At 47.8% G+C, this 23,965-nt stretch overlaps 1 protein-coding gene and 2 long non-coding RNA genes across 9 annotated transcripts in view; 2 read left to right on the top strand and 1 right to left on the bottom strand.

Annotated features, from left to right (window-relative positions):
- Window positions 1-369: 369 nt before the first annotated feature.
- SEPHS1 (selenophosphate synthetase 1) lies at window positions 370-23,965 on the bottom strand. Of its 5 annotated transcripts, none has more exons than XM_074358266.1 (9): window positions 23,819-23,965; window positions 20,799-21,068; window positions 16,089-16,192; window positions 14,142-14,249; window positions 13,062-13,216; window positions 10,471-10,561; window positions 8,367-8,466; window positions 3,757-3,969; window positions 370-2,278 (listed from the first exon to the last, which is right to left on the bottom strand). In XM_074358266.1, the coding sequence occupies exons 2-9, from the start codon at window positions 20,989-20,991 to the stop codon at window positions 2,064-2,066; spliced, it is 1,179 nt and encodes a 392-aa protein (XP_074214367.1). In that variant the 5' UTR covers window positions 20,992-21,068; window positions 23,819-23,965; the 3' UTR covers window positions 370-2,063. The 5 variants fall into 5 exon arrangements, with proteins under 5 accessions (XP_074214367.1, XP_010957714.1, XP_010957716.1 ...); XM_010959412.3 differs by lacking the exon at window positions 23,819-23,965 and adding an exon at window positions 22,986-23,290; XM_010959414.3 differs by lacking the exon at window positions 23,819-23,965 and adding an exon at window positions 21,416-22,962.
- On the top strand, window positions 13,874-15,844 carry LOC141576037 (uncharacterized). Its single transcript, XR_012504261.1, has 3 exons — window positions 13,874-14,086; window positions 14,978-15,092; window positions 15,712-15,844. It is a non-coding gene; the product is annotated as an uncharacterized LOC141576037 (long non-coding RNA).
- LOC123618163 (uncharacterized) overlaps window positions 22,840-23,965 on the top strand; it is a 65,103-nt gene continuing 63,977 nt past the window's right edge. The window contains exon 1 of one of the 3 annotated variants that reach the window (XR_006726555.2): window positions 22,840-22,944. This is a non-coding gene — a long non-coding RNA (uncharacterized LOC123618163). The remainder of the gene's footprint in view (window positions 22,945-23,965) is intronic. The other 2 variants (XR_006726554.2, XR_012504257.1) reach the window with 2 other exon arrangements.

Here is a 23,965-nt window from a genome sequence, read left to right as displayed (position 1 = left end):
CCTAGTCCCACACCCCCAAAATTCTGTTTCTGTTGGCCTGGGGTGGGGCCTACGGATTTGACTTGGACAAGCATCCCCCGGTGGTTCTAACACAGGTGTGAGCTGGACTGCTCTCTGAGAAACGCCCCTTTCAAGCCCAGTTCTTCCTCCCCGATTACATGGACCTCTAAAGCCCCAGCATTTTCTCTTTATAAACATGAATCTTCACAATGATGGTTTCAAGTTCACCATCCGATTAGCTCACTTCCTCTGGGTAGACCTGCCACCAAGGAAACCATCAGCGTTCAAGACATTAGCAATGTTGAAAGTAGTTCAGATTTGGCCGTCACTCTGGTATTTAAAGAAAAAAAAAAAAAGCTCAACAGTATGTTCATCTTACTCAGAGGTTTCCAACACATTTTATTTTGCAGACCACCGGATTGCAGCTTTTGAGGACCAACATGGGCATCAATCCCTATAACATGTCCAATTAATTTCAATTAATTTCAGTCCTGCGGCAGCCCCTCAAGTCCCGCGCGCTGAACGAGTGTGTGGCCTGGGCTCCAGGGACACATGCGAGGAGGCTGCACTTTGGCTCCTGGAGGACACGTCCAAGGCAGAGCCTTTCCAGGGCCTCCCGAGCGGTGGTTTCCTTTGGCAATAAGTCGAGCCGTTCTCTCGGGTCTGGCGCCTGCATGCAGGGAGGGTTCAGAAGCGGGCCGCAACGCTGAGCGCAGACACTCGGGAAGTCAGTGCACTTGTGCTTGAAGGCAGGACTCTTCCTAATCGTTTAGTAGGTGAGAATATAAGGAAGCCTCTGCTTTTAAGTAACACAGATGAACACCTTTTTAGATCGCCTATTTGTCCTAGGACTATAAAATTCAATTCAAGAAAATATAGGTCCCATGAAAGACTTGAAAGTTTTATAAAACTAAAATCTAGTTTCCCCCCAATAAACCGTATTTTAGCCAAAACCCTCCCGATGCTTCTAAAATAATACTAAATTCAGGGGCATCTGATTATACAAGAGCAATAAAAAAAATTAAATATTTATTTGAATAACAAGGCTTGGTTTGAGCTGCATGGTTGGCGATGCGGGTTTCCACACAAGATCACAGAAAGCGTGTACGGAAAAGTACGGCGCAAAGGACAAAATAATGCTAAGAATTAGGCTAAAGAGCTGTTGATTTTAAGAAAACAAAAGGCCTGAAATCACTATACAAAATATAAAACGTATTAAACACTACCATCCACGGAACAGTCTTTATTACTGATTATGTTTAAAAATGATCTGTGCAGTTAATTGTAGGTTGACTTGTCAATGAGTATTACACATGAACCCCCTTTCGGGGGACAATTCCTTGCTGCACTATTGAACATCTAATTACGTTGCAAAAAGTGTCCTTTTTTGCTGTCAATAAAGAAAACAGTTAATGATGTCACTGTAAGTATTAGGAAGGCTACAAAAAAAGAAATAACATTTCTTTTTTGTCTTCAAAGTGCTTTCCATGCAGAGTCAAGCACTTGCCTTGTTTAACTGAATGCACTCTTGGGAGATGGCCTGGGTCAAAGATGCTCTTGAATTAGAAGAATCATGCAACCCTCTCGCTACTGGGAAACCATTGTGTCACTCACCAATCCTGCCTTTCCAGAATATCATTCCAGACACTTCAAAAAAAGGATCAGACTGATACTGATAAATATACATGAAATGAAAAGACGCAAACTGCCATTAGACACCACAACGGGTAATGTCTGTGCTACGTGAAAGCACCTTTAAAAAGAGCCTACTCGGCAAAGAGATAAGTGTCTAAAGATTCAAAATGAATCAACAGTATTGGATAACAATATAATTCTCAACTCAGAAGCTGCCTCAAGATTAGGTGCATCTTCAGTTAATGTAACAGGAAAAAAAGGCAATGGATTTTATTTTATTAATTGCATCCACTCACAAATCGACCTAAGGTCACCAGATGTGTAGACACAATGAGATTTTTTGTTGTTGTTTACAGTCTTTAATTGAAATGATGATAAAGGAAATAGAGCTATTTAAAAACAAAACCACACAGCTGCCTCGGCCTAGATTAAGAGGTGGCACCGGGTGTGGGGTTCACATTCTGGGTGGCCACCTGCGGCGCGACTTCAATGATCCGGGGTTTGTCTATGATCCTGGCCGTGCGGTTCCCCTTCTCCACGATCCCAATAATCCATGCTTGGTGACCTTCACCGTACTTGGGGGACTTTATCTCTGCGCAGAACCGAGCTGCCTGCTCACGCGGTAAACAGATTAGAAGGCCTCCTGGCAAAGGGAAAAAGGATGCTCGTTAGCTGTGACGCTGTGAGCGGCTTTCCTGCCACTCTGTCCCTAGGACACCTCTGCACCGACACACATCCAACAAGCAGCCGAGCTGGCCATGCCGCCTTCACCTCGCCCCCAGCTGACACTGCGGAGCCACTAAGCGATTCCTCGGGCAACTCCTACTATGTTACAAAACACAACCACCAACCGTAAACCGTGAAAGTGCCCCATTTGTGGATCTGAGGCCACGCAGGAGGGACGTGTTTGCAGGCTCATGACTGCACACGGCCGCTAGCTTTCCCACGCTACACTGAAAGCATCATTTAAAAACAGAAGAGAACTTCTTTTTGATTTGATTCTCTCCATGGAGTCCTCCTTTCTTCAAAAACAGGTTTTCCTATTTTTTTTCTTTATTTAAAAATAAAGATCCTCAAAGAGCCTCGCAGTGTCTGGGTTCTGTCACTGGCTTGTCATTATCTTCAAAATAGAAAAAAAAAATGTGAAAATAAACCTTTATTGCTACTTCAGTAGCCAGGACAGAATATTTTATATGTTTTAAGTAGAAATAACACAATGAGGAAAAAACACTATGCTGCACTTCTACAGACAGGACAGAGCTTCTCACTTTTGCGTAAGGGCCACTACGTGCACTCTGGGGTGCTCAACGGCTCATTCAGCTCTGGCCCCACGCCCTGCAGGTGGCAGGCGCTGCAGCAGGAGCGCTGTGCTCCTGGAACTTGTTTCAGAGGAAGCGGACTGTGTGCGTTCTGAGGACAGGAGAGGCAGGGTCCCCCCTGCAGGCTGTGCAAGGCCCACCAGGGACACAGCCCTACTGTCCCGGGGCTGGTGCGTGGGTAGTGGGGCCTGGGCTTCGCCTCTGCGGGTCAGGATGTCTCAGGACCAGGCCCACCCAGACCGAACTGGTCAGGTTTCTTAGGGGTCTGGTCCAGGCATGGGTATTTCTTTAAATTCCCAGATGATTCAACTCATTTGCCAGGGTTGGGAAATCACAGAGTTATAGAGGAAAGAAAAGAGAAATAAGAGAAACTGGGGGGGGGGGGGGGGGCGGAGATGGGGGAACTAAAACGATGACACACAAGAGTCCACATAAAGGGAAAGGAAAAAAATGGGACAAAAATGCACTTTGGAGACATAATATACTATTTCGTTCTTAAAACAGCAATTTCAGACATTTTCCCCCACAGAAAAAATACAGCCTCTTCAGTGTCGCCTACGGAACTAGAGTTACTTCAAATGCTGAGTTTCCAAGGACCTATTTTTCCTGTTTCTCCCCGCCCCCACCCAACCCATCACCAAACACACTGGACTTAAAATGATGCTGCTCGTCACACAGGAGGCACCAGGAGGAGCTGAGGACACTCACAGCCCAGGCCTCACACCGTGGGGTCCCGCTCGTGGGCCCGGCTCCTCCTCCTTGGGGACACGCCGCTGGCCCCTGGGCAGCCCAGCCCTGGTACCTGACGTCTCTGGGCAGGTCCCATGCATGAGGCCAAACATGTTCCCGCAGGCCTTGCTCACGGCTGCCATCTTGGCCAAGACAGGAAGGTTGTGAATCACAAAGGACACCTCGTTCCTCTGCTGCTTGGCCAGGTTCTGTGCGTGGCCCAGGATCCCGAAGCCCGTGATGTCGGTGGCCGCGTGGGCGTTGAACGTGTGCATGAGTCCGGCTGCTGCAAGATGACAGAGGAGGCGCTTACGATCCGTGTAACAGACTGAGACTCTGGGAAGACACCCCTCCTCCACTCAAAATTTACTCACACTTTGATCTTAAAACTCCTAACTGGTCAGGGAGACGGCAGGCAGGGATGATGAAAGTCAAAGTGTAATTTAAAAAACCCAACAAAACCCAGAGTGAAATTCAAAGTTGGTTTCTTAGTCCAGTTTGAACCACTCAGAACTACCAGCAGCTTCAATCAGCAGTAAATTCCCAGTAAACGCAAGTATCTGAAAAGAGGAATTACTATCTCAGTTACAGGCAAACCTGTCTAAACTCTTCTAAAACCAAAGCACAAGACTTTCAAAGACTGTCTGACCTGCATTCAAGGCACTCCCATGATGCCTGAAAGGTTAATCTCTTTTATTCTTTAATTTAAAAAATTAATACACTTTACTTGGGGGAGTAGTTTTAGGTTGTGCAGAATACTGAGCGGGGGTGGCCCAGCACTCCCTCCCCTTCCCGTTTCTCCAGCATCAACCTGGAGCATCAGCGGTGCTGAGAGGAGGCTGCACTGAGACAGCGTTATTAACTCAAGGTCACAGTTTACACTGGGTCCACTGGATGTCAGACCGCCTAGGGGGTCAGTAAACCCACGAGCACACGCACCCACGGTCAGAGTATCTTACTTCCCTGAAAGTTCCACCTTTTCACCCATCCGCCCAACCCCTGATCTTTTTACTGTCTTCACAGTTTTACCTTTTCCAGAACGTCACAGAGTTGGAATCATACAGTTATTTGGTCTCTTTTGTTCATTTTTTTTTCTCTGGCAAGAACATTTCATGGGTGGGGGTGTGTGTCATCTCAACACGAACCTCTCCCCAAACGGTCTGATTGGCCGTTGATGTCTGTGGTTCAGATTTATAAATCAAGGGGGCAGCAAAAATGGCAAATCTGTAGTTCAGTCATTCTTCCTGCATTTATCAGATGTGACTTCTATAAAGACTTTTTAAGAAAAAAATACAATTCTTCTGAAATACAGTCCACAAGAAAAATAAAAGTAAGGGGTTGATTCCTTTTATTTTCTGAACAGGTTCGTGTCCTAGCAACTTCCAAAGGGGACTAGAAAGTTTTAATTATCATTTTTGGGGGATCCTTGACACACTCCAGCTGACCACAGTCACTCTTCTCTTTGGCATTCAAACTGCACCCTCCTAACCCCCCTCCTGCCCCATGACAGGTGGGAGCCCCTTCCAGTGTGGCAGTGACACGACCCCACCAGTGGCTGCTAGCGCCACCACCGTCAGGCACAGGAAGTCCGGGCTTGTCTTCTGCACTTCCCGTCCCAGAGCTGGAACCTGCCTCTTCCCAAAGGAGTCCTGGTGCATTTTAGTGGAAAATATTAACTTCCAGATCAGAATCTGGGCACTAGGAATTCACGACTGCTGGTTATCACTGCTTCTAGGCCTTTCCAATAGGCCAGGAAATACTCATTTTTTAGATAAAAAAAAAAAAAAAACAAAAACCCAAGTCCATACTGCTAATTCCAATTTGAAGATTAGTTTTTACTTAGCTTCTTTGATCTTATTTCCTCTAGCTTATTCTTAAAAATCTTTGTTCCTGATGACATTAACTTATTCGCCTTATCTTAGTATATCAACATTCTCACAAACACAAACCCACTGATGACAATGAAACATTTGTGTGGACTTTTGCCCTGAGGATGTACAATGAAAACACCAGGCTCAGACCGATTTGAAATAATTCTTCCCCAGGTGGTTTTGCCACTAACTTAGACATAAATGTTAGGCAACTTTAAAAAAATTTGGTTTGGACTTGTAAAATATGCTTTTAATTTTTAAGTATAGAAAACTATATAAGACATTTATTTATCTCAAAGTCAGACTTATAAAACAAAGCATGGTCAGAGAGGGTCTGCTTCCTACCTACTCCCCCTCTCTTCTGTGTGACAGTTTTATTGATGATTTCTTTTTCTATTATTTCTTTTTGAAAGTATAAAACACATATTATTACTTCATATTCATTTACAAACACACAAATGTAGCATACTACATACACGCTTCTATCCTTCACTTTTTTCATTTGGTTGTATCCTAGAGATGGCTCCTTAGTAATAAAGACCCCTCGCTCATTTTCCTGGCTGTATAGTATTCCACGTGCATGTAGATGAGAAAATCCAATCAATCACTTGTTGATGGACATCTGGACTGTTGCCTTCTTTTGCAATTAAAAGCAGTGCTTCAAGGAATAGTATCTAACAAAAATTTTTAATAAAGTGGGAAAGGCAGATGTTGGGGGAAAAATTATCTTTTCACATTTCTAAGTAACTTTTAAGATAACCTATTGAACAGTCAGATTTTTTCTTCTTTTTTTAAATAATTGGACTTCATGGCTTAAGTATTACATAAACTGGGTTCAAAGTCATTTGAGGGAAGCTGAAGAATGAACGAGTTGAGAGTTCTGACTGCTGACTCAGGGAACCCCAAGTAACTAAATGGAAATGGATTTTTTTTTTGTGGGGGGGACAAGATTTTTAAATTTCATCTTCAAGCATGTTTAAAGTTTCCAAATAGGATGCCACACAACCCAAGGCCTTAAATACAACATGCAACTAATGAAGAGGAAAAAATTGGTATTTCCAGCATAAAACTGTACAAATTTCCATCACAGGAACATGCTGGAGAAAGAGTAGCCACTGCAGTTGGACAGATCTGGGTTTGAGAACAGATCTGCATGTATTTCTTTTATTTCTTTTTGGCCAAAGGGGGAAAACAGGATCTAATCCACAGGACTGTTAAAAAGAAGATGTCCATGAAGTATGAGAAAGAGGGGCCAGCACGTGGTGTACAAGGTCCACTCATTCCATCCATAGTTAATGACACCTGGGGTGTGTCCCTCACTCCGAAGCGCTGAGGACACCACAGTGAACAAAACAGACCCAGATCCCTGCCCTCCTGAGCTCACATTCTATATGCTGGTTTGCCTCCAAATCCTTTGTACAGAGGAACCCACACAGATGCCTTTCTGGAAACGGTTCCTATGGCTCGTCAGTTAGGATGAGAAGAGCTTCCTCCTTAAGTAGAAAATATATCTGTTGCTTTTTACACACACATGAAAGCTAATAAAAATCAAATATAAGATGCTTACAGTCTATCAGGTGATTCCCTAGGCAAGGGTTGCTGCTTTCCATAAGATGAATTCTGGCCCTTTCCTTAATTTTCCCGTTTTATTTTAAACTGCTTTAAAAATTCTTAGCATAGTACAGAAGTATTTGTTCAATTTACTATGCACGGAGACTGAAATGGCCTCGATTTCTTACTAGATCATTAAGAAAAGGAACAGAATGTAACACTTAAAAGCATTATAAGCAGTAGCTTCAAAGCATTAAAAGCATATCTGGTTTCAATCCTAGTCCTCACCGATTAGCTGTGTGACCTGGAGCAAGTTACTTAACCTCTCTGTAAAATGAGGCTAACAGGAGAATCTTAATACAGTTGTCAGAAGAATTAAATGAGAAAATATGTCAAGTTCCTGGAACATAACAACTACCAGGTAAATGGTAACCACTATTATTATTACTTTCTAATCAGTATTAAGAAGCTAGGACTAGAAATAAAATGTAAAGAAAAACATTGACATGACTGTCATTACTCATTTATATACAAATCTGGGAATTAAAATTATGATAAGGGTACCACCTTAAATTAATAAATAAGTGAAATACTTCTGAAATCGTGCTATATAAATTTCTCTTCTGTTTTTATTGGGGTGCAGAGGAATTCACTACTGCCCACAATCACAGAAATGCAGAAAGGAAGAGAGAAAGCATGACCTCACCTCTCCATTTCATAGATTCAGAGACTGAGTTCATCAATTCACCCGTATTTCTCTGCTCCTCCTCTGTGCCTGGCTCTGTTCTAACTGTGAGCAGGGCTAAGCCAGAGGGGGACAGGATGCTGGCATGGCCACAGTGCCTGGAGAGCCCCAGACGCACGGGTCTAGGAGGGAACGTGGGGGCGCAGACCCCTACGACCTCCCCGCCTGCCCTAGCGCACCTTCAGACGCCACACGAGCCTCCACTTCCTGCAGCCAAGTCACACTTCACACGCCCTCCCGTCCAGAGCACACCATGAACTTCCATTCCCGTCGGTGCTCCAGGGACCCCAAACCAGGTCCCAAGAGAAGGGGTCTGCATTCACTGGCCAAACGTGGCCCAGTTTCTCCAGCTAAGATTTTTTTTTCCCCCCAAACATGTTAAAAGAGTCATGGGGGGAAAAAAAAAATCAATGCAACTGAGACTGTTATGTTGCCCACAAAGCCTGAAACATCTCCCGTCCCGGCCCCGTTCAGACAGCTCGCCAGGCCCGGCGAGGGGCGAGCCCTGGCCCACACCTGTCCTGTTGAGCCTGGCCATGTTCATCATCGCCTCCTGGTACGCCAGCTCCACGTCCTCCTGGGTGACCACGAGCTTGATTTTATTCCATTTTTCAGGCTAATAACAGGAACACAGGTGAAGGAGGAAAGAGAGAGAAAATGGGATCAGTCTTTGTTTCCGACCACTGAAAGAACATACTTTTTCCTGAGTCATCTTCTGGGGAGTTTTATTCATCTAATTTTCATACACAAAATTAAGTTTCCCAGTGGGGAGGGTACAGCTCAGTAGAGCTCATGCTTAATATCCTGGGTTCAATCCCCAACACCTCCAGTAAAAATAAATAAACCTAATTACCTCCCTCCGCTGCCAAAAAAAATTACACAACAGTAAATAATTTTTTCTGAAAATCTAGTTTCCTAACTCTCTCCTCTGGGTCTAATAGCCTAGGTGTCCGTGAGACCTGGCGTCACTGGTCGCGGCCACATGTCCGCAGTCGAACACGGCAGTTTACTGGACCCACGAAACCAGCTGGGCAGACGGCTGTGCTACCCTGGCTGCAGCTGCTCCTCCGTGCCAGGGCAGCGGTAGTTCTCAGTGTCCTGGGGGTCTCCCCATCTCCTCTCCTAAGCTGATGGTTTTCATTTTTCATGTAATTATACTCTTACTGACGTTCCCTGAATTTTGGGATCAAGTCCTCTTGATGGATGAATGAACAGGGAACAACCTCTGTTGTAACAGCACCGAGGGCAGCCGTGGGCGAGCACACAGGACATCCTTTGAAAGACCCCTCACCTCCCTTTCTCGTTAGCCTGATTCTCAAAGGATCTGGCATCATGATGCTGGGTTCAGGACTACCACCATCATGGGCCATTAATGGCCAGCATCCTGTGTTCACTCATTCTTCAGTAATACCCAGGAATCTACCACTGACGTCATAACTTGAGTCTGTGTCCCTCCCTTATCCCAATGCACCCCCCAACCCCAGGTAGCAATGATTCCCTATTCTATACGTGTCATTTCCCCACCTTTCAAAAACCAGCATCCTCCTAGTATCGAGGCCCAAACCATACTCTCCGGTTGCTTCCGACCTTATGAAAGGGTACTGTGCTGTTAGCCTTGAAATTCGCTTTTTTCAACGCTGAGCATTCTTAAGAAATGGGTAAAAAGGCAAAGGCAGGAGCAAGTTGGGGGTGGGGCAAACAGAAGGACCCCAAAGCCCCTCATCTTGGATCCCCTCTGCCTCACCTGCTCCCTCGCTAAATAAAATTACTCAGGCCTGGGCAGCCGTACTGGGAAGCCACCTGGATTACTGGCCTGTAATGGCCCTGTGATCTGCTTTGATGGGAAATCTCCCCACCATCACAGGATGAGAAGGAAAAAAAAACTAACACACGTGGCCTCCTTAGGAGATTTCCTCTGCTCTGTTATGTCAGACTAAGATATATCTGGTTGATGAATTAACATAAAATTGTTCTTTTTCAACTGTTCCTCAGGGCTGGTGGTTTCAGATGACAGTTGTAGAAATTAAAAGCACTGAGATATGTGAGATTACACCACAAGCGTATGACGTTTTGAGTTGTTACGGCAATGAAAAAAGTCTTATATGAAGAATTGAGGATTACAGCTCAGAAGTGACTCAGGATAAGTATCTTTATATTCTAGATGTTTTCACCACCAGATATTTATCAAAATGTTGAGTTACTAATTAGTTTAAAAAAGGCAAAACCACCAACCAGAAATAACCAAAAACCTCACGACTAAAAGAATTTGTCAATAAGCCTGGCCTTATTTATACCCCAAACGTCAAAATCTGCACATTCTCCTCTGTGTTAATTTTTAGCGATGCTTAAGAGATGAAAGATCTGGCCGTCTCAGCACCAAATGAAGAGACAAGCAGAACTCACCACGTCCCAAATTCTCTTTATGGGGCATCTCCGAACACCAGGCAGAGGGTCCCCTACTTTAAAGCGCCTGATACATGTGACTTTGATTCAGTAAAAGAACAGGGACGGCTCCCAGGGTTTCTGCCAGGATGGCACTGACCCTGAGCCCCCTGGCACTCCGACCAGAGGAGCTCAGTCTGGAAGACACACTGCTGACCCGGGAGGCGTGATCACTCACAATGTCCAGCCACTGGTGCACGGCCACCGCCACCTGCGTCCCCAGGGGCTTCGTCAGCACCAGCACGTCCCCCGGCACCGCGTTATCCGGCCTGAGGAAGAGAACACAGGTAGGCCCTCGTCAAATTAACCACGGAGATAATTCAGCATCAGTTAAACAGGAGAAAGAGGCTGGCAAATCCACCCGTGTCTTCGCAAACGTGTACTTAAGTGTAAATCAACTACTGCCATGTGTTAGAGCTTCATCAACTTGCTACTGAGACGATGCTGAACAAAATACTAAAAGAAAATTGAAGAGGCCACAGACTCCAACACTCATCTAAGCTGATTAGAGAGCCAGGTGCAAGATGTGACAATCAACCAGCTCCCTGACTCATCCGGTTACATCTGTGTCCACTGTTAGCTTCAAAAAATATTAACTCTCAGATGATGCACAAGAAACTCACTTTCCAAAAACCAGACCTTAAGACATAAATGTCGTTCAGCTCTGACTCAGCCACCCTCAGAGCTGGCGTGTTCTTGTGCATCACTGGTTATGTGCAACCTACAAATTTCTACGAGCAAGTTAAGTGTGATAAAATTGCTGGGTTATTTTTAAGTTTGTGTGCATTCTTATTTTACAAAGTAAACACTCATGTTGTTGACAAAAAATTCACTGAAGCTTGTTTTATTATTTTTTTCCTCTCTCATTTTTGACTGTCGCTGGCTTCTTTTTCCATGGGAAAGCTGGAATGAGGGAGACGCGTGGACTCTGGGATCTCTTGTCCCATCTAAGTGGAGAGTTTGAGAACCATCAATGTAAATATGGGAAAATAAAACCTGGATGGAGGTAAAATGCAAAACCTTTAACATGACAGCTGCTGCACAATGGCTCTGAGAGGAGCTCCCACCCTCCAGAAAAGGGCAAACGATAGGAATATACAAGAAATACGCTCACCCTTACTCCCAGGGGCAAGGCAAAGGCCAGGGGGCCTGCCACCCTGCTGTGCTGGTCGGAGCCCGGCACCCACTGCTGTGGGGGTGCCTCAACAAAGGGCAAACTGGACACGTCTATCCAAGTTACGGTGCACAGGTGCCCTACCCAAGAATTTCACTTTGAAAAGCCTCTTCCCAAGAGCCACACATAGTATGCAGGGAGATCTATGCACTGGAGACTATTTGTAATGTCAACATACCTGAAGCTAATCTAACTGTCAACAGTAACCTGGTTAAAGACAGCCAAGGCTGGTAACAGTGCTTACCCCCAGGAGGGACACTGGTGGCTGAGGGACAAGCGAGGGACTCTGCCCTGCGGGGCCTGTCACCCCCCAGAATTCTGAACCAGGCCAACACATCTCCTCTTCACAAAATCAGGTAGACAAGTGGAGTGTCTACTTCCTTCAGAGAACAGGACAAGGTGGCTGTTCTTAACAAGACATCAAACAAGAAAAGGGACAACGCTGTTAGGAGAGAAGCTTCTCCAAAGAGCTAGAAATGGCCCAGAAGGCACATGAAGAGACGCTGACGGCGTCCGCCACCAGGCGACGCAAGTCAAGACCCAGCGAGACGCCGCCTCCGCTCACCGGGATGGGCAGTGTCAAGGAGACAGTAACGAGGTCGGGCGAGGCCACCGAGGCGCCGAGCCCTCACCCACGGCTGCTGGGAATGTAAAACGGCACAGCTGCTTTGGAAAACAGTCTGACAGCCCGTCAAACTGAACAGAGTTACCATGTCACCCAGCAATCCTCAGGTCGCCACTCCAGGGAACCAGAAGGTATATCCACACAGAGAACCCGCATGTGAACGAGCACGCGAGCATCACTCACAACAGGTGGACACGACTCAAAGGCCCACGGCCTACGAGCGGAGGCACAAACTGGGATGTCACACAACGCAATGTTATTCAGCCAGAAAAAGGAAGGAAGTCCTGACACCTGTGCAACGTGGATGAAAAACCTCTGCTAAGTGAAGGGAGCCGGGCGTGAAACACCACGTTGCATGATTCCATTTCACTGAAATGTCTAAAACAGAAAAATCCACGGACAGAAAGGAGAGTCAGGGTTTCCACAGGGCAGGGAGGAGGGAGCTGGGAGGGACAGCTACGGGTACAAGGTGTCCTTTCCGGGGAGATGGAAGTGTTCTGGAGATGGAGGGTGGTGATGGCTGCACAACTTTGTGAATACTAAAATCTAATAAGGTGTATACTTAAAAAAGTTACATTTTACACTCTGTGAAATTCTGCCATATGAATTACACTTTAATAAAAAACACCCAAAATTTTTAAAAAAACAAGAATGAAGTACTGATACACACTACAAAATGAACCTTTAAAAGGCTGTGCTAATATTCTGTGAAGTGAAAGCAGCCAGGGTCGGGCTGGGCGTGGGGTGGGGGCTGTGACAACGAAGGGCATGGGGTTTCTCGCTGGGAGGACGGAAGTGTTCTCGAGTCGACTCTGGCGAGGGCGACGTAACTCGGTGAATATACCAGAGACCACTGAACTGTGTACCTCAAATAAGTGAGTTGTGTGGCATGCAAATCAGTATCTCCATAAACCTATTAAAACAGAGAGAGCGAGAACAGGGCCAGGTGACGGGAGCAAAGCCCACTCACATGATAAACTCGTTGGGCTGGCAGACGGTTGTGGCCACGCCTCCGAGAACAATCCAGGGGTTGAGCACGGTCTGGCCGCCCGTCACAGAAGTTCCTGCCTCCTCTGCTGCATCTTTAAAACCCTGTATAATTAGGGGCATCACTTTATCCCTTTCCTAGGGTTTAAAAGGACACAAATTAAAAGTCACGTAATTCAGTTCGAAACCCAGAAGAGAGAGACTACACTTGTAGTTATAAAAAGACCGTAAACCCTCAGAGGAAGTCCTGGAGCTCCCAGGGGCAGGGAGTAACAGCAAATGGGGGGAAGGCCCCACACTGTAGCCGCTTTATCCAAAGTGGGAGAAGGTTCCAGGTTACAATGTGAATGAAACCCAGACAGCAGAAGTAAAGCTGGAATATGACTGGGTGCACAGGGCTGCCCTGGATCTGAGCCAGCTCTTTGAACGGCCCTTAAGAATCCCAAGACTAGCTTAACATGTACCCACACACCTGCCCCCAACAGCTGTGCACAGCAAGGCCCCAAGAGCATGGGCAGGGGCGGAGAAGGGCCTGCTGGACCTACATTTCCACGCGCAGGGCAAACCTGGGGGACGAAACCAAGTACCTGTCAACAATAATCTAAACAGGAATTCCTCTCTGGGTCAAAGAACAAGTACAGGTCGTGTGGTCAGAGGCACTGCCCGGTGGGCACCCGAACACGAGGGACACCCCGACCCCACCACTGTCCACATCACCATCCAACCAGCGACCAAAGAGGATGCTGCCTGCCCTGAGCACTGCGCCCTGGGCGGGCCACGGGCCTGGCACAGAGGTGCTATTACTGCAGCCAAAAGTTCATGAAAACAAACACACGAACATCTTGGCTTCGGTCCGCCCAGGAGAGAGAAAGGGAAGCAGGTGGCGGGAATGGAAACATGAATAAGCCAGGCTATTTTAACTCACCGCTCGCTGCCAAGAGGCAGAGAGCGGACGGGATGTGGACAGACTGGGCTCCTCACTTCACGGAGGGAAAGAAGGCCAAGCAGGCAAGTGAGGGACCCCGACCGCAGCCCAGGCAGCAGCCTGACTGTCTCCACTTACCCGGTCGGTCATTTTATTGCTAATTCCAAGGAGCATCAGCATATTGTCACATTCGGTGACCCCCATGGCGTAGAGGTCACTGAGGACGTTGGCACAGGCTATCCTGCCCTGGAAGAGAGAGGAGGTGTGAGTGGGGATGAAGGGGGCTTTCCACGTGCAGAACAAGGAGCCGGGCTGCGGGGCGGCACCAGGACTCGGGGACATTCCGGGGACGTGGTCCTCCTGGGTGTGAATCCCAGACTCACGACCTTTCCAGGGTCACAAGACCACTTGCAGACACTCCTGTCACCGCCTCTCCTTCCTTATGTGGGACGAACAATCCCCCCGTTCCGCCCCATGCTAGAGCATAAGGTTTACTGAGATGGGAACGGGGAGGGGGGCGATGTCAGAGGGAAACACGCCTGGAGCAGATGGCGCTGGAGGGAGAGTCGGAGCAGAAAGGTTTGAAAACAACTATCCTAAGGAAAATGTGGCAACAGCCACTTATGCTGAACAGATCCCACGGGTTATAGAAAAGGTGGGTTTTATACACTCGGGTGGAGAATTTTTGGAGCTTCTTTTCAAGGCTGTGTGAGACAAACAGGAAAATCACCTTGTTTGAGAAAAAAAAAAATGAAGAAACGAACAATATCCAGGCCTGAAGTCAGCTTGTTTTCTAAAGAGACAGGGAAGCCTTGCCCAGTAAACTGTATGGTCCTAGCGAGGAACTCTGAAATCGTATTCAACAGAAATGCGGCAGTAAAGATTTTTTACTGCCAACAGAGATTTTCTAAAATACACGTTGCCTCTGTCTAGACAATAAAGGAGAAAATGACAAATTTCTCTTCTGACATCAGGGTAATCAAACTCCAAGTCACTATCACTTCCTGTGGCCGAGTCACTGCTTGTTGCTGTTTTCTGACGACTTCCTGGCAGGTCAGCAGTGGCCCGACCGCCCTCAGTGACTCACAGGTAATGGCAGTGTGGCCGGCAGCTCGGGGGTGCCAACCACAGGTCAGGCAGCAGCGATTTGCTGCTCCTCCTGTTCTGGGCACTCCTTAGTTTTACGAGATGCTGGCAAAGGATGAATTCTGGTTCTAGCCACCTTGGGACTGTCAGGCAGGACACCTGGGCCGTGGCGGGCCACAGTCCCTCAGGAGCCCTGCTCTAGAGAAGAGAAGTGCGGGCGTGTCGGGGAGAAACAGGCTTCCGGGGACCTGTGCGCTTGTCTTGGCACGTGGGAGGTGAACACCCCTCCCCGCATCAAGCTGCCTCCCGGCCTCAGTTCCCGCGTAGGCGGCTTGATTCCGGGGCCCTTGGCACAAGGAAGGGCCCCTGGGGCTTCCCACTGACAGGACGTTCCCAACCTCGGCTCTCCCGGCTGGCAAGGTGGAGGGGCCCAGTGGGGCGGGGGGCTGCTGGCAGCAGCCCTGGCGTGAGCAGGTGCAGGTGCCCGAGCAGCACGTGAGCAGCAGGCAGACGCGCTCGCTGCGCCGTGGAGTAAAACCCGGTGAGCGGAGGGACCAGAGTCAGGGCAGGTGCGCAGTTAATTATGCTCAGATGCTAAGTTCTTTTTTTTCTGGATGATCAGTCCTATTACAGAGGATGGTGAAACACAGGAGCGTGGAGTCTACAAATATCAAGGACAAGAAAATGAAGAAAACCACAAATACGTTGGCCAACAGACACGCTGACCAGGTGTTCGGGGACATACACACACACAGGTACGGAAGCAGCCGACAGACGCCCCACGTCCGCCTAAACGGCCTTGCGCACGGTACCCAGTGTGGGCAAGGGGTCGATCAAATCAGACCCACAACCACGGGAGTCAGGGCAGGGTGGGATGAGAACAATCTGGATAAAACAAAAACAAAAACCCCCACACATGCATACACAAAACCCCAGCCACCACCCAAAACCAGACGAGTAAGCAGTTCCAGATGTAGAAACAAATCAGGTCAAACTCACCATCATGTAAGGGTCATCGACGATGGGGTAAATGTAATCTGTGGTTTGAACCAAGGAAAGACCACCGTGCCGCAGGGGAATGACACAGGTATCCATCCCGATGCCTGCAAAGAGGGAAGTCATCACCGTCCAGAGGTCAACAGGAAGAGCCATGTTATTTTGTACCTTCAGCGCTCTGAACAGGACGAGTTCTGGGTAAGACACTTGTGGAACGCTGCTTGCTGCCAACACAGTAATGTGTTTCCTATCAAGAAGCGTAACTGAAATAAACGTGAAACCAAACCAGCCGAAGACAGAAAATGAGAACACAGTCTGCTGGTCATGGAGACTCAGCTCCAACGTAGTACAACTTTTAGGCTTTAATGATGCCTTGAACAGAAATTTTCCTTTGTGTCACTGCACCACGTGACTGGCACCAGACAGGATTTCTTTCAAGATGAGAACAGCACAAACAGAACTCAGGACGTCTCACCCACAGTTACTCAGAGTGTGTCTTTACATAACATTGTAAATCGACTATGCTTCAATTAAAAAAAAAAAAAAAACAACAGTGTATCTTTAGGCAGCATTCGGTTTTTCCAACAGAGAATCTGTTAAGTATTTTACACACATAAAATGCCATTACTTCTACATTTTAGTTAAAAATGACTAAAAAAAAAAAGGAAAAAAGGACAAAGCTAGAACAGGTAGGTATTCATCAACTCCAACCAAGCATGTACATAAACACCGTGGCACCACGTGACCTGTTACACAGGTTCCCAAAAGCAGTTTTGAAGAAACCTTAAAATTCCCTGTTATTCCTTGTTACAAATGTCACCTCTACTAACTTACACTACAAAAAGGAGAAGAAACATTTACTTAACAAGCTTATGGGGTGCATTTCAACTTATTAAAAATTGTTTCCAAGCATTTAGAAAGATAATACAGACAACTGGTGGGTTAATCAGAAATAATTCCCTTTTCCTGAAATCAGGTTAGAAATGGCCAAGACTAGCTATCGTAGGCTAGTTTCTTTAAAAACCACCTGTAATGCAAACACTGCACCAACGTAGACTGGCTCCCACCGGGGAAGCAGAACAGTGCTTTCCTACACAACACACCTCTCTCAAGGATGTGGGAGCATTTCAGCTTCGCAGTCCAACAGCCCAAGGCAGAGAACAAACCAGGATGAAGAACCAAAGGAAGGACGTGGATGCTACCCTCGACTCAGCATTCAAACGGAACTGGAATAAATCACACCCGAGTCACACTGAACCGAGCTCGTGAGTTCTTGCAGATTCCGCATAAGCGAAGCCACTACGTGCGGCAGGACCACCCCAGCAGAGGCCAGGTCCCCGAGGCACCTTCTCGGATCTTGGTCCATTGTCACCACCACAAACAGAAAACCGAGTTTAGTAAAAGATCCCTCTGCGAAGGCAGGCTGAGTTCTTACGACCACACCAGGTGAAGGTCAGAACTCTCGGTGGAAGATTCAGTTAGGGAACAGAGAACTTCACTTCAGAATGGCAAGTCTCACGAATCTGTGACAACAGAACACAAGATACCAGTGATCAGCTTTCGTGCGTCTTAGACGAAAAAGTGTGCGGTAATTCATCTCAACAGTGCGTGTGTGCAGAAATGTCATCGAACAATGTTCTGCAGCACTCAAGTGGAAACAGGGCAGGAACCACAATCAAACTTTTACTGATTCTCCCTAAACTTATCATTCCAACAGCCGGTTATTCCAAGCACATGACCATTCACTTTGAAAAAGAGGGAAGAAATAGCGCCTTCCTTTAGGCTGTCACACAAACTACAGAAATACTGAAAGAGACACAGAAAAGAGCTGCTGAAGGTTAGCTTTACATGGTTCCTAACGTGGAAATCTTAAACTTGAACTCAGTCTATCTGATTTGTAAAGCAGGTGATTTCTGGTTAATTCCCAGCCTCAGAGCATGTGACCCATGGCTCGGAAGCATGTTCCTGGGGCTGAAGAGAGGCTCCCATCACCCACACTTCCTCTCTCAACCGGGACACCACTACGTGCTAGCTGAGGGTTGAGTGTTGTCTACATGGGAACTGCCAGCCACACGCGCTTAGGGAGGATTCCAAAGCATCCAAAGATGCACTACAAGACACACTCAGTTTTAAACACTTAGTAACAAGAAAAGCCAACGTCTTGTTAGCAATGTTTTCCATCACGTGTTGAAATATTTTTTTAATGCAGTGGGTTAAATAAAACATATTAGAATTAATTTCACCTGATTCTTTTTTTTTTAATGTAACTATCTGAACTAGAAAAAAAATTTTTTAATGTAACTTTCTGAACTAGGAAATTTTAAATGACACAGGTGGTTCACCTCATCTTTCTCTGGGACAGCACTGGTCTGGAGTGATCAGCTTACAAATCATCTACCAAATTTCAAGGAAGGGAGAGAGAGGGTGAGTCTGGCATGGGCCGTGGGCCTTGAAAATGAAGGTATCAAGTTGAGAGAGCGCGGGACAGCCCAGGTAGAGGGCGGGCAGGAACAAAGGAAAATGCCACAGCAGAGGAAGCTTCAAATGCCAGATCGAGCAGAGTGTGCTGAATCATCAGCGGACAACAGGGAATTCTAGGAGGTTTCAGCTGGCCTGAAACCATCCACCAAATAAATCGAACAAAAAACCCAACTCATACTACCTCCACTGCCAGCAGCCATCAGTACGTGACAGCTCTTAAGTATCAGGCAATAGATGTACCAGGTTCTAAGACACAATCATCTTAACATTTCGTTAGTTAAAACACGTCCAATAACCGTGTAAAACTGCAAAACTGTTAAGTCTCACCTTTAGAATCCAGGTACACGGCCTCGTGTGTATATATATATATACATACAGGCACATACATGTATACACACACGTCTCATGTGTGTGGGTGCAGACACACACAGTTCATACACAGATAATTTCTAGTACTCGCAACAGTTGCAGTTAGTAAGTATTATTATCCCATTTTACAGATGGGGAGATCGAGGCTCAGGAGAATTAGGAATGTGCCCAGGGTAACATTAGTGACCAGTTAAGTGCCTGTGCCAGGATACGAACTTAGATCTGATTCCAAAACAAAGTTCTGGCCACCAAGACACACCACTTCTGTACAAGGTTCTAACAGTCCTTCAGCGTCATTTCCTGGCAAGCTGGGGTCCATCGACCCCTAGGGAATGCCCTGAGCGCACGCTTCTGCGGATGTGCACTTTCCTGGGATGGGGTCACGGCTCTCATGGACTTCTCAAAAGCTGTTTGTGACCAGACTCCTTCGCCTTTGAGTTCTTTTATCTCTTTCTCTGGCCTGCCCCCTGCTGTGGACACCTGTCCCTGTTTGCCACTGCTGAGTTACAGCTGACACAGCTCCTCTCTCCCCATCAACACGTCTGGACTTAGAAGCCAGATGACAAGCGGTTTGGTGTGTGAGCAATCGGATGTGGATTCCAGGTCCTGCCCCTGACCCCGGAGTGACAGGGACCGGCCAACCCAGCCTTCCCGAGCCCAGGGCTGCGGGCAGGTGCTTAGTAAGTCTACGGGGGGAGCTAGAGAGAGGCATTGTTACTTCATCCGTGAGGTTTGTCCTGCATTCATTTTCACCCACTTGGCAGCTTGTTTTTCCACACGTTTTCTAAGAGCTTTCTCAGGACGTTCTCAACTCTTGACAAGTAAGCGGACGTCCACTCCACCTCAGTCACCAGCGATTTCTCCACGTCAGCTACATGAGGACAGTTTTCTAACTGAGCTTCTGGGAGGCCTACAGGTTGAGAGTGCGGGGTGAGTTTTCTTCTCTCCTACCCAAACCCAGCCCTGCTTTTATCTGTTTTATATGTGGGAAATAAATGAGAACCCTGGGTTCAAAACCAGCATTGCAAGACAGAACTTGACCATAAAATAACAGGTGAAAAGAAATGAAATGAAAACCTTGTAAGAAAGCTGATCAGGTCACACACCGTAACTATGAAACATCCACAAACTCCTAGAATAGCCAAACACTCAAAAGGCAAAGGCCTGTGTCACGTGCGTACTCAGCAGATCACACAACAGAAGCTAACGAACAGTATCCCAGCAGCCTAGAATTTCCTTCTGAGCTCTGTATTTGGGAAAAGGCAAACCCCTAGTGACGTCAGCAACTGGCTCAAGGAGACAAGGCTCTCAGTCCCCGATGACGTCCTGGGGTCACGCACTCGTCCAGCGCAGCCTCCTCGCCTGTGTCCAGGGCTTCTCTTCTCCCCTCTCCACACAGGCGCTTTTCTGACAGCGCCTATTGCAGAGAAAGCCCCGAATTCTCTCCCCCAACCCAGTCGCCGCTCCCCCAGTGCGGCTTCACACCACCCCTCCTAAAGTAATGAAGAGGGATCGAGCGTTCCAAGGAAAATTTCAGGATAAAGGCATTAAGTTTCTGCTTAATCTTTAGCTAACCAGAAAATCCAATTTAATAATAAAAAAGCTTTTACTGCAAAATAACTGTCTCAATCACATACTTAATAGCTTAAAAATGGTGAGAGCACATTTCTTGATGCTTTTCAAGTACTGTAAGGTAACAGTTCAGTATAGCTTTGCTCTTTGAATCCTTCTTACAGAAATTTAAAAAAAAAAAGAAGAAAAAGGCAACATGGGAGGACAGAATTCTAGTTTTCAACTCACTGCCTACACCGCAGCCAAGATGCTCTACTTGGGGATGTACGAAAGAAACACTGGTACACATACCAAGCCTTGGCATAACTGCTCCAAGAAACTGCTCATCTTCTTGGAAGTGGTTCTCCTGTAAGGATTCCAGCAATTTCTGCAGGACATCTTGGGGCACTTTGCAGCCGGTGCCCTTCAGTTCAGTGAATCTGGTTAATCGGAAGCTCTTATCCAATTCATAACTTTCTGGGTTAAAGGACTCCCGCGCAGACATGATTCTTGGGTGCACACACCCTGTGGCTGGGCACCTCTCCTCCCTCTCCTAGGCGGCTGCTTTCTTTACAGATCCACCTGGAGAGAACCGGAACACAAAGACACCATTAAGAAATCTCACTAGTACTTGCCAACAATCAAGCTGCACACAGGACAGTGAAATCACCAAGACCATGGGGAAACAGCGATCTGGGGCCACAAGTTTATCACAGCGATGCACAAACCAGAATAAGTCACTTAAAAAAATGACCACAGCATTAGAAACCTCTTCTACGTAAGAAGATGTCTGTGGTGTTACACTTGTGGCTCTGAGGGGCAGCAACGAAGATGGAACTACAGGCCAGCTGGGCTTACAGGACAGAGTGCTATTTTTGAGCAAAAAGTCCCAAAGGTTCTTTAGCGGGCAGCATTATGAGAAAACTTACAATCACTTCATCTGTCAAGCAGGAAGCATTATGGCTTAGAAATTAGATGTCCTGGCTAAAAAGACTTTTCTGGAAAACCTTCTGGTATCTTCTGCTATCTTACACAGAAAAATAAAGCGCCTGATAGGCCCTTTCCAGGAAAAGGACGTTGCTGGATAGGCAGTGGATGAAATTCTTTATGATGCTAAATTCAATTTTAGAAAAATAGGTTTTCACTCTGAGCCAGAAGTACACGATACGACCCCAAACTAAAAGGAAGCCTCAGTAAAGAAGACAACTTGAAAAGTGGAATGGCTGTTTTAACACAGCAAGGCTCATTTTCTTTTAGAGAGCACGGAAAGTTCTCTGATGTTTTAACGCAGCAGCACTGTTTCCTAGAAAGCAAACATCTCGCCCAACAAACTAGTACACACACATCACTGACAAAATATGCTACTGCGCATTACTGTTTCACTGCAGACCTAAAGTGATAAAATAAACTGTACTAAATCACTAGCATTTATGGTACCTGGTACCACTGGAAGTTTCTGGAACAAACCTTTCTAAGTTTGAAGCCTTTGGGGCTAAACCAAAACCTTGCATGTGCTCCCAGGGTTTACAAACTTCCAGACTGATACTTTATTAGGCATAGAATTACAGACGCCCCAAGTTTTAGGGTCAGTTTCCCCTATAAAACTTATGATTAAGAACATAATTCCCCTTTATAGAGTTTTCGATCCCCTGGGAAGCACATCACTCATTTAAAATAAATCTCACAAAGCCTGAATTTGGGCAGTAATCCAAACCGTCTTTACAAAAACATGTTTGGGGGTGAGCAGTGATTTCAGTTTGAAACCTCCAACTGTAAAGGAGCGAACCTTCCCACATTCCAAGAGAACCACCTGCCCAAAAGGAGGGAGCCAGGAAAGCTAAGCAAGCTGCGGAGATGGGAATTTTGAAGCCATTTTAGAGTTAGGAGAAGTCCAATAGCACTTTGACTTGGAAGGGTTTGGAACAAAAACAACAGTCCTTTCCTCACCAAATGCCTCGCATTTAACACCGCCTCGCTTCTACCAGGAAAAAAAAAGAAATCCAACTCACGAGGCATCCAGTTATTTTCCTACCTCCAATCTCTATCCAAAAAAAAAAAGCCGAGGGGAATTTGGAATTCAGGGGACTAACTTCCTCTTAAATCTTCCCAGATTTTTAAGGGGAAAAAAGTTTAAAACACCTTAAGCCCATAAGGCACTCGAGTTTTAAAAGTTCCAAATGGAACAAGGGACGTAAATCACACACATCACATCTGAATCCTAAAAATAAATTCTTACATTTTTTGGAGGGTATGGGGGGGACTCTGGGAAATGAGTAATTATTAATGGAGAGGGGGGGTTGCATAATAAGCACTCGATTCCAACCCTGAAGCCGTCTGTTTACGCCTTTAAAACAATGATATGAATATTTAAAGACAACGGTTAACCCTTTCCTTCTCGGCCACGTTTAAAATTTTTCAAACGAGGGCGCCAGGCGGGACGCAGAGCCGGGGGAGCCCGGTAAGTGGGGGCGGCAGCGGGGCAGCCCGGGCCGTACCTACCTCCCCCCAAGTCCCTAAGCCCAGGAAGCAAACAATGAGGGGGACAGGGCGGAGTGGGCGCCGGGGCAGCGCACGTCGAGGCGGCGGCCGGGGCGCGGAGGGCAGCGCTCGGGGACACCTTAAGTCCCCGGCTGCCGCCTTTAAAGGCAACCGGAGCCTGGGCTCTTTGTGCGGCGCGGCCGGGCGGAGGCGGCGCGGGGCGGCCGGCTGGGCCATGTCCGTCCGCTCGCTCTCCGTCCCGCCGGCGGCGGCGGCGGCGGCGGGAACCGCGCGGCCCAGGCCGCGGGGAGGGCGCGAGGCGCGCACGGCACACCGGCCGCGGCGGGTACCCGGGCTCGCGGGCCGGCCGGGCCGGGGCGCCCGGGGTCAGGCGGAGCCCGCAGGGCCGGAGGGAGGGCGCGCGCGCGCGCGAGGGTGGGGGGGGCGGGGAGGGCCCGGAGGCGCCGCGCCCGGGGGACCGGGCTCTCACGCCGCGCGCGCGGGCCGCCGCCGCCGCCGCACAAAAATGTCGGCGGGCGAAAAAATTAACCCCTGCGCCGCCGCCGCCGCCGCCCTCCCCCTCCACTCCTCCCCCGCCCTCTCCTCCCTCCCTCCTTCCCCGGCCCCGCGCGGCGGCGGCGGCGGCGGCGCGGGCGGTGCTTCTTTTTTAAAGCGGCCCCACCAAGCCCTGGCTCGGCCCCTCTCCAGGCAGCGCTGCAGAGCGCCGGCCGTGCACCGCTCCCGGCGCACCCGGGCGGCCCGCGGGGGGATCCGCACGGCCGCCTTGGGCCTGCGAACGAATATTCCCCTTTAAGCCTGGCGTCTCGCCCCCCCTCCCCGAGCCAGGCGCTTACCGGTTCGCTTTGCGCCCTCCGCCTCCTCCCGAAAACGGGACTCCGCCGCTCCCACAATGCACCGGGCGCGGCCGGGCTCCCTTAAGCGTCGCCTGAATAAAAAGGCCGCTCCCGGCGGCGGAGGGCGGGAGGCCTGGGCGCCGCGGG

Source organism: Camelus bactrianus, chromosome 35, assembly GCF_048773025.1.
Source record: "Camelus bactrianus isolate YW-2024 breed Bactrian camel chromosome 35, ASM4877302v1, whole genome shotgun sequence".
In the NCBI taxonomy this organism is placed as follows: domain Eukaryota; kingdom Metazoa; phylum Chordata; class Mammalia; order Artiodactyla; family Camelidae; genus Camelus; species Camelus bactrianus.
This window is presented reverse-complemented; position numbering and strand designations above follow the sequence as displayed.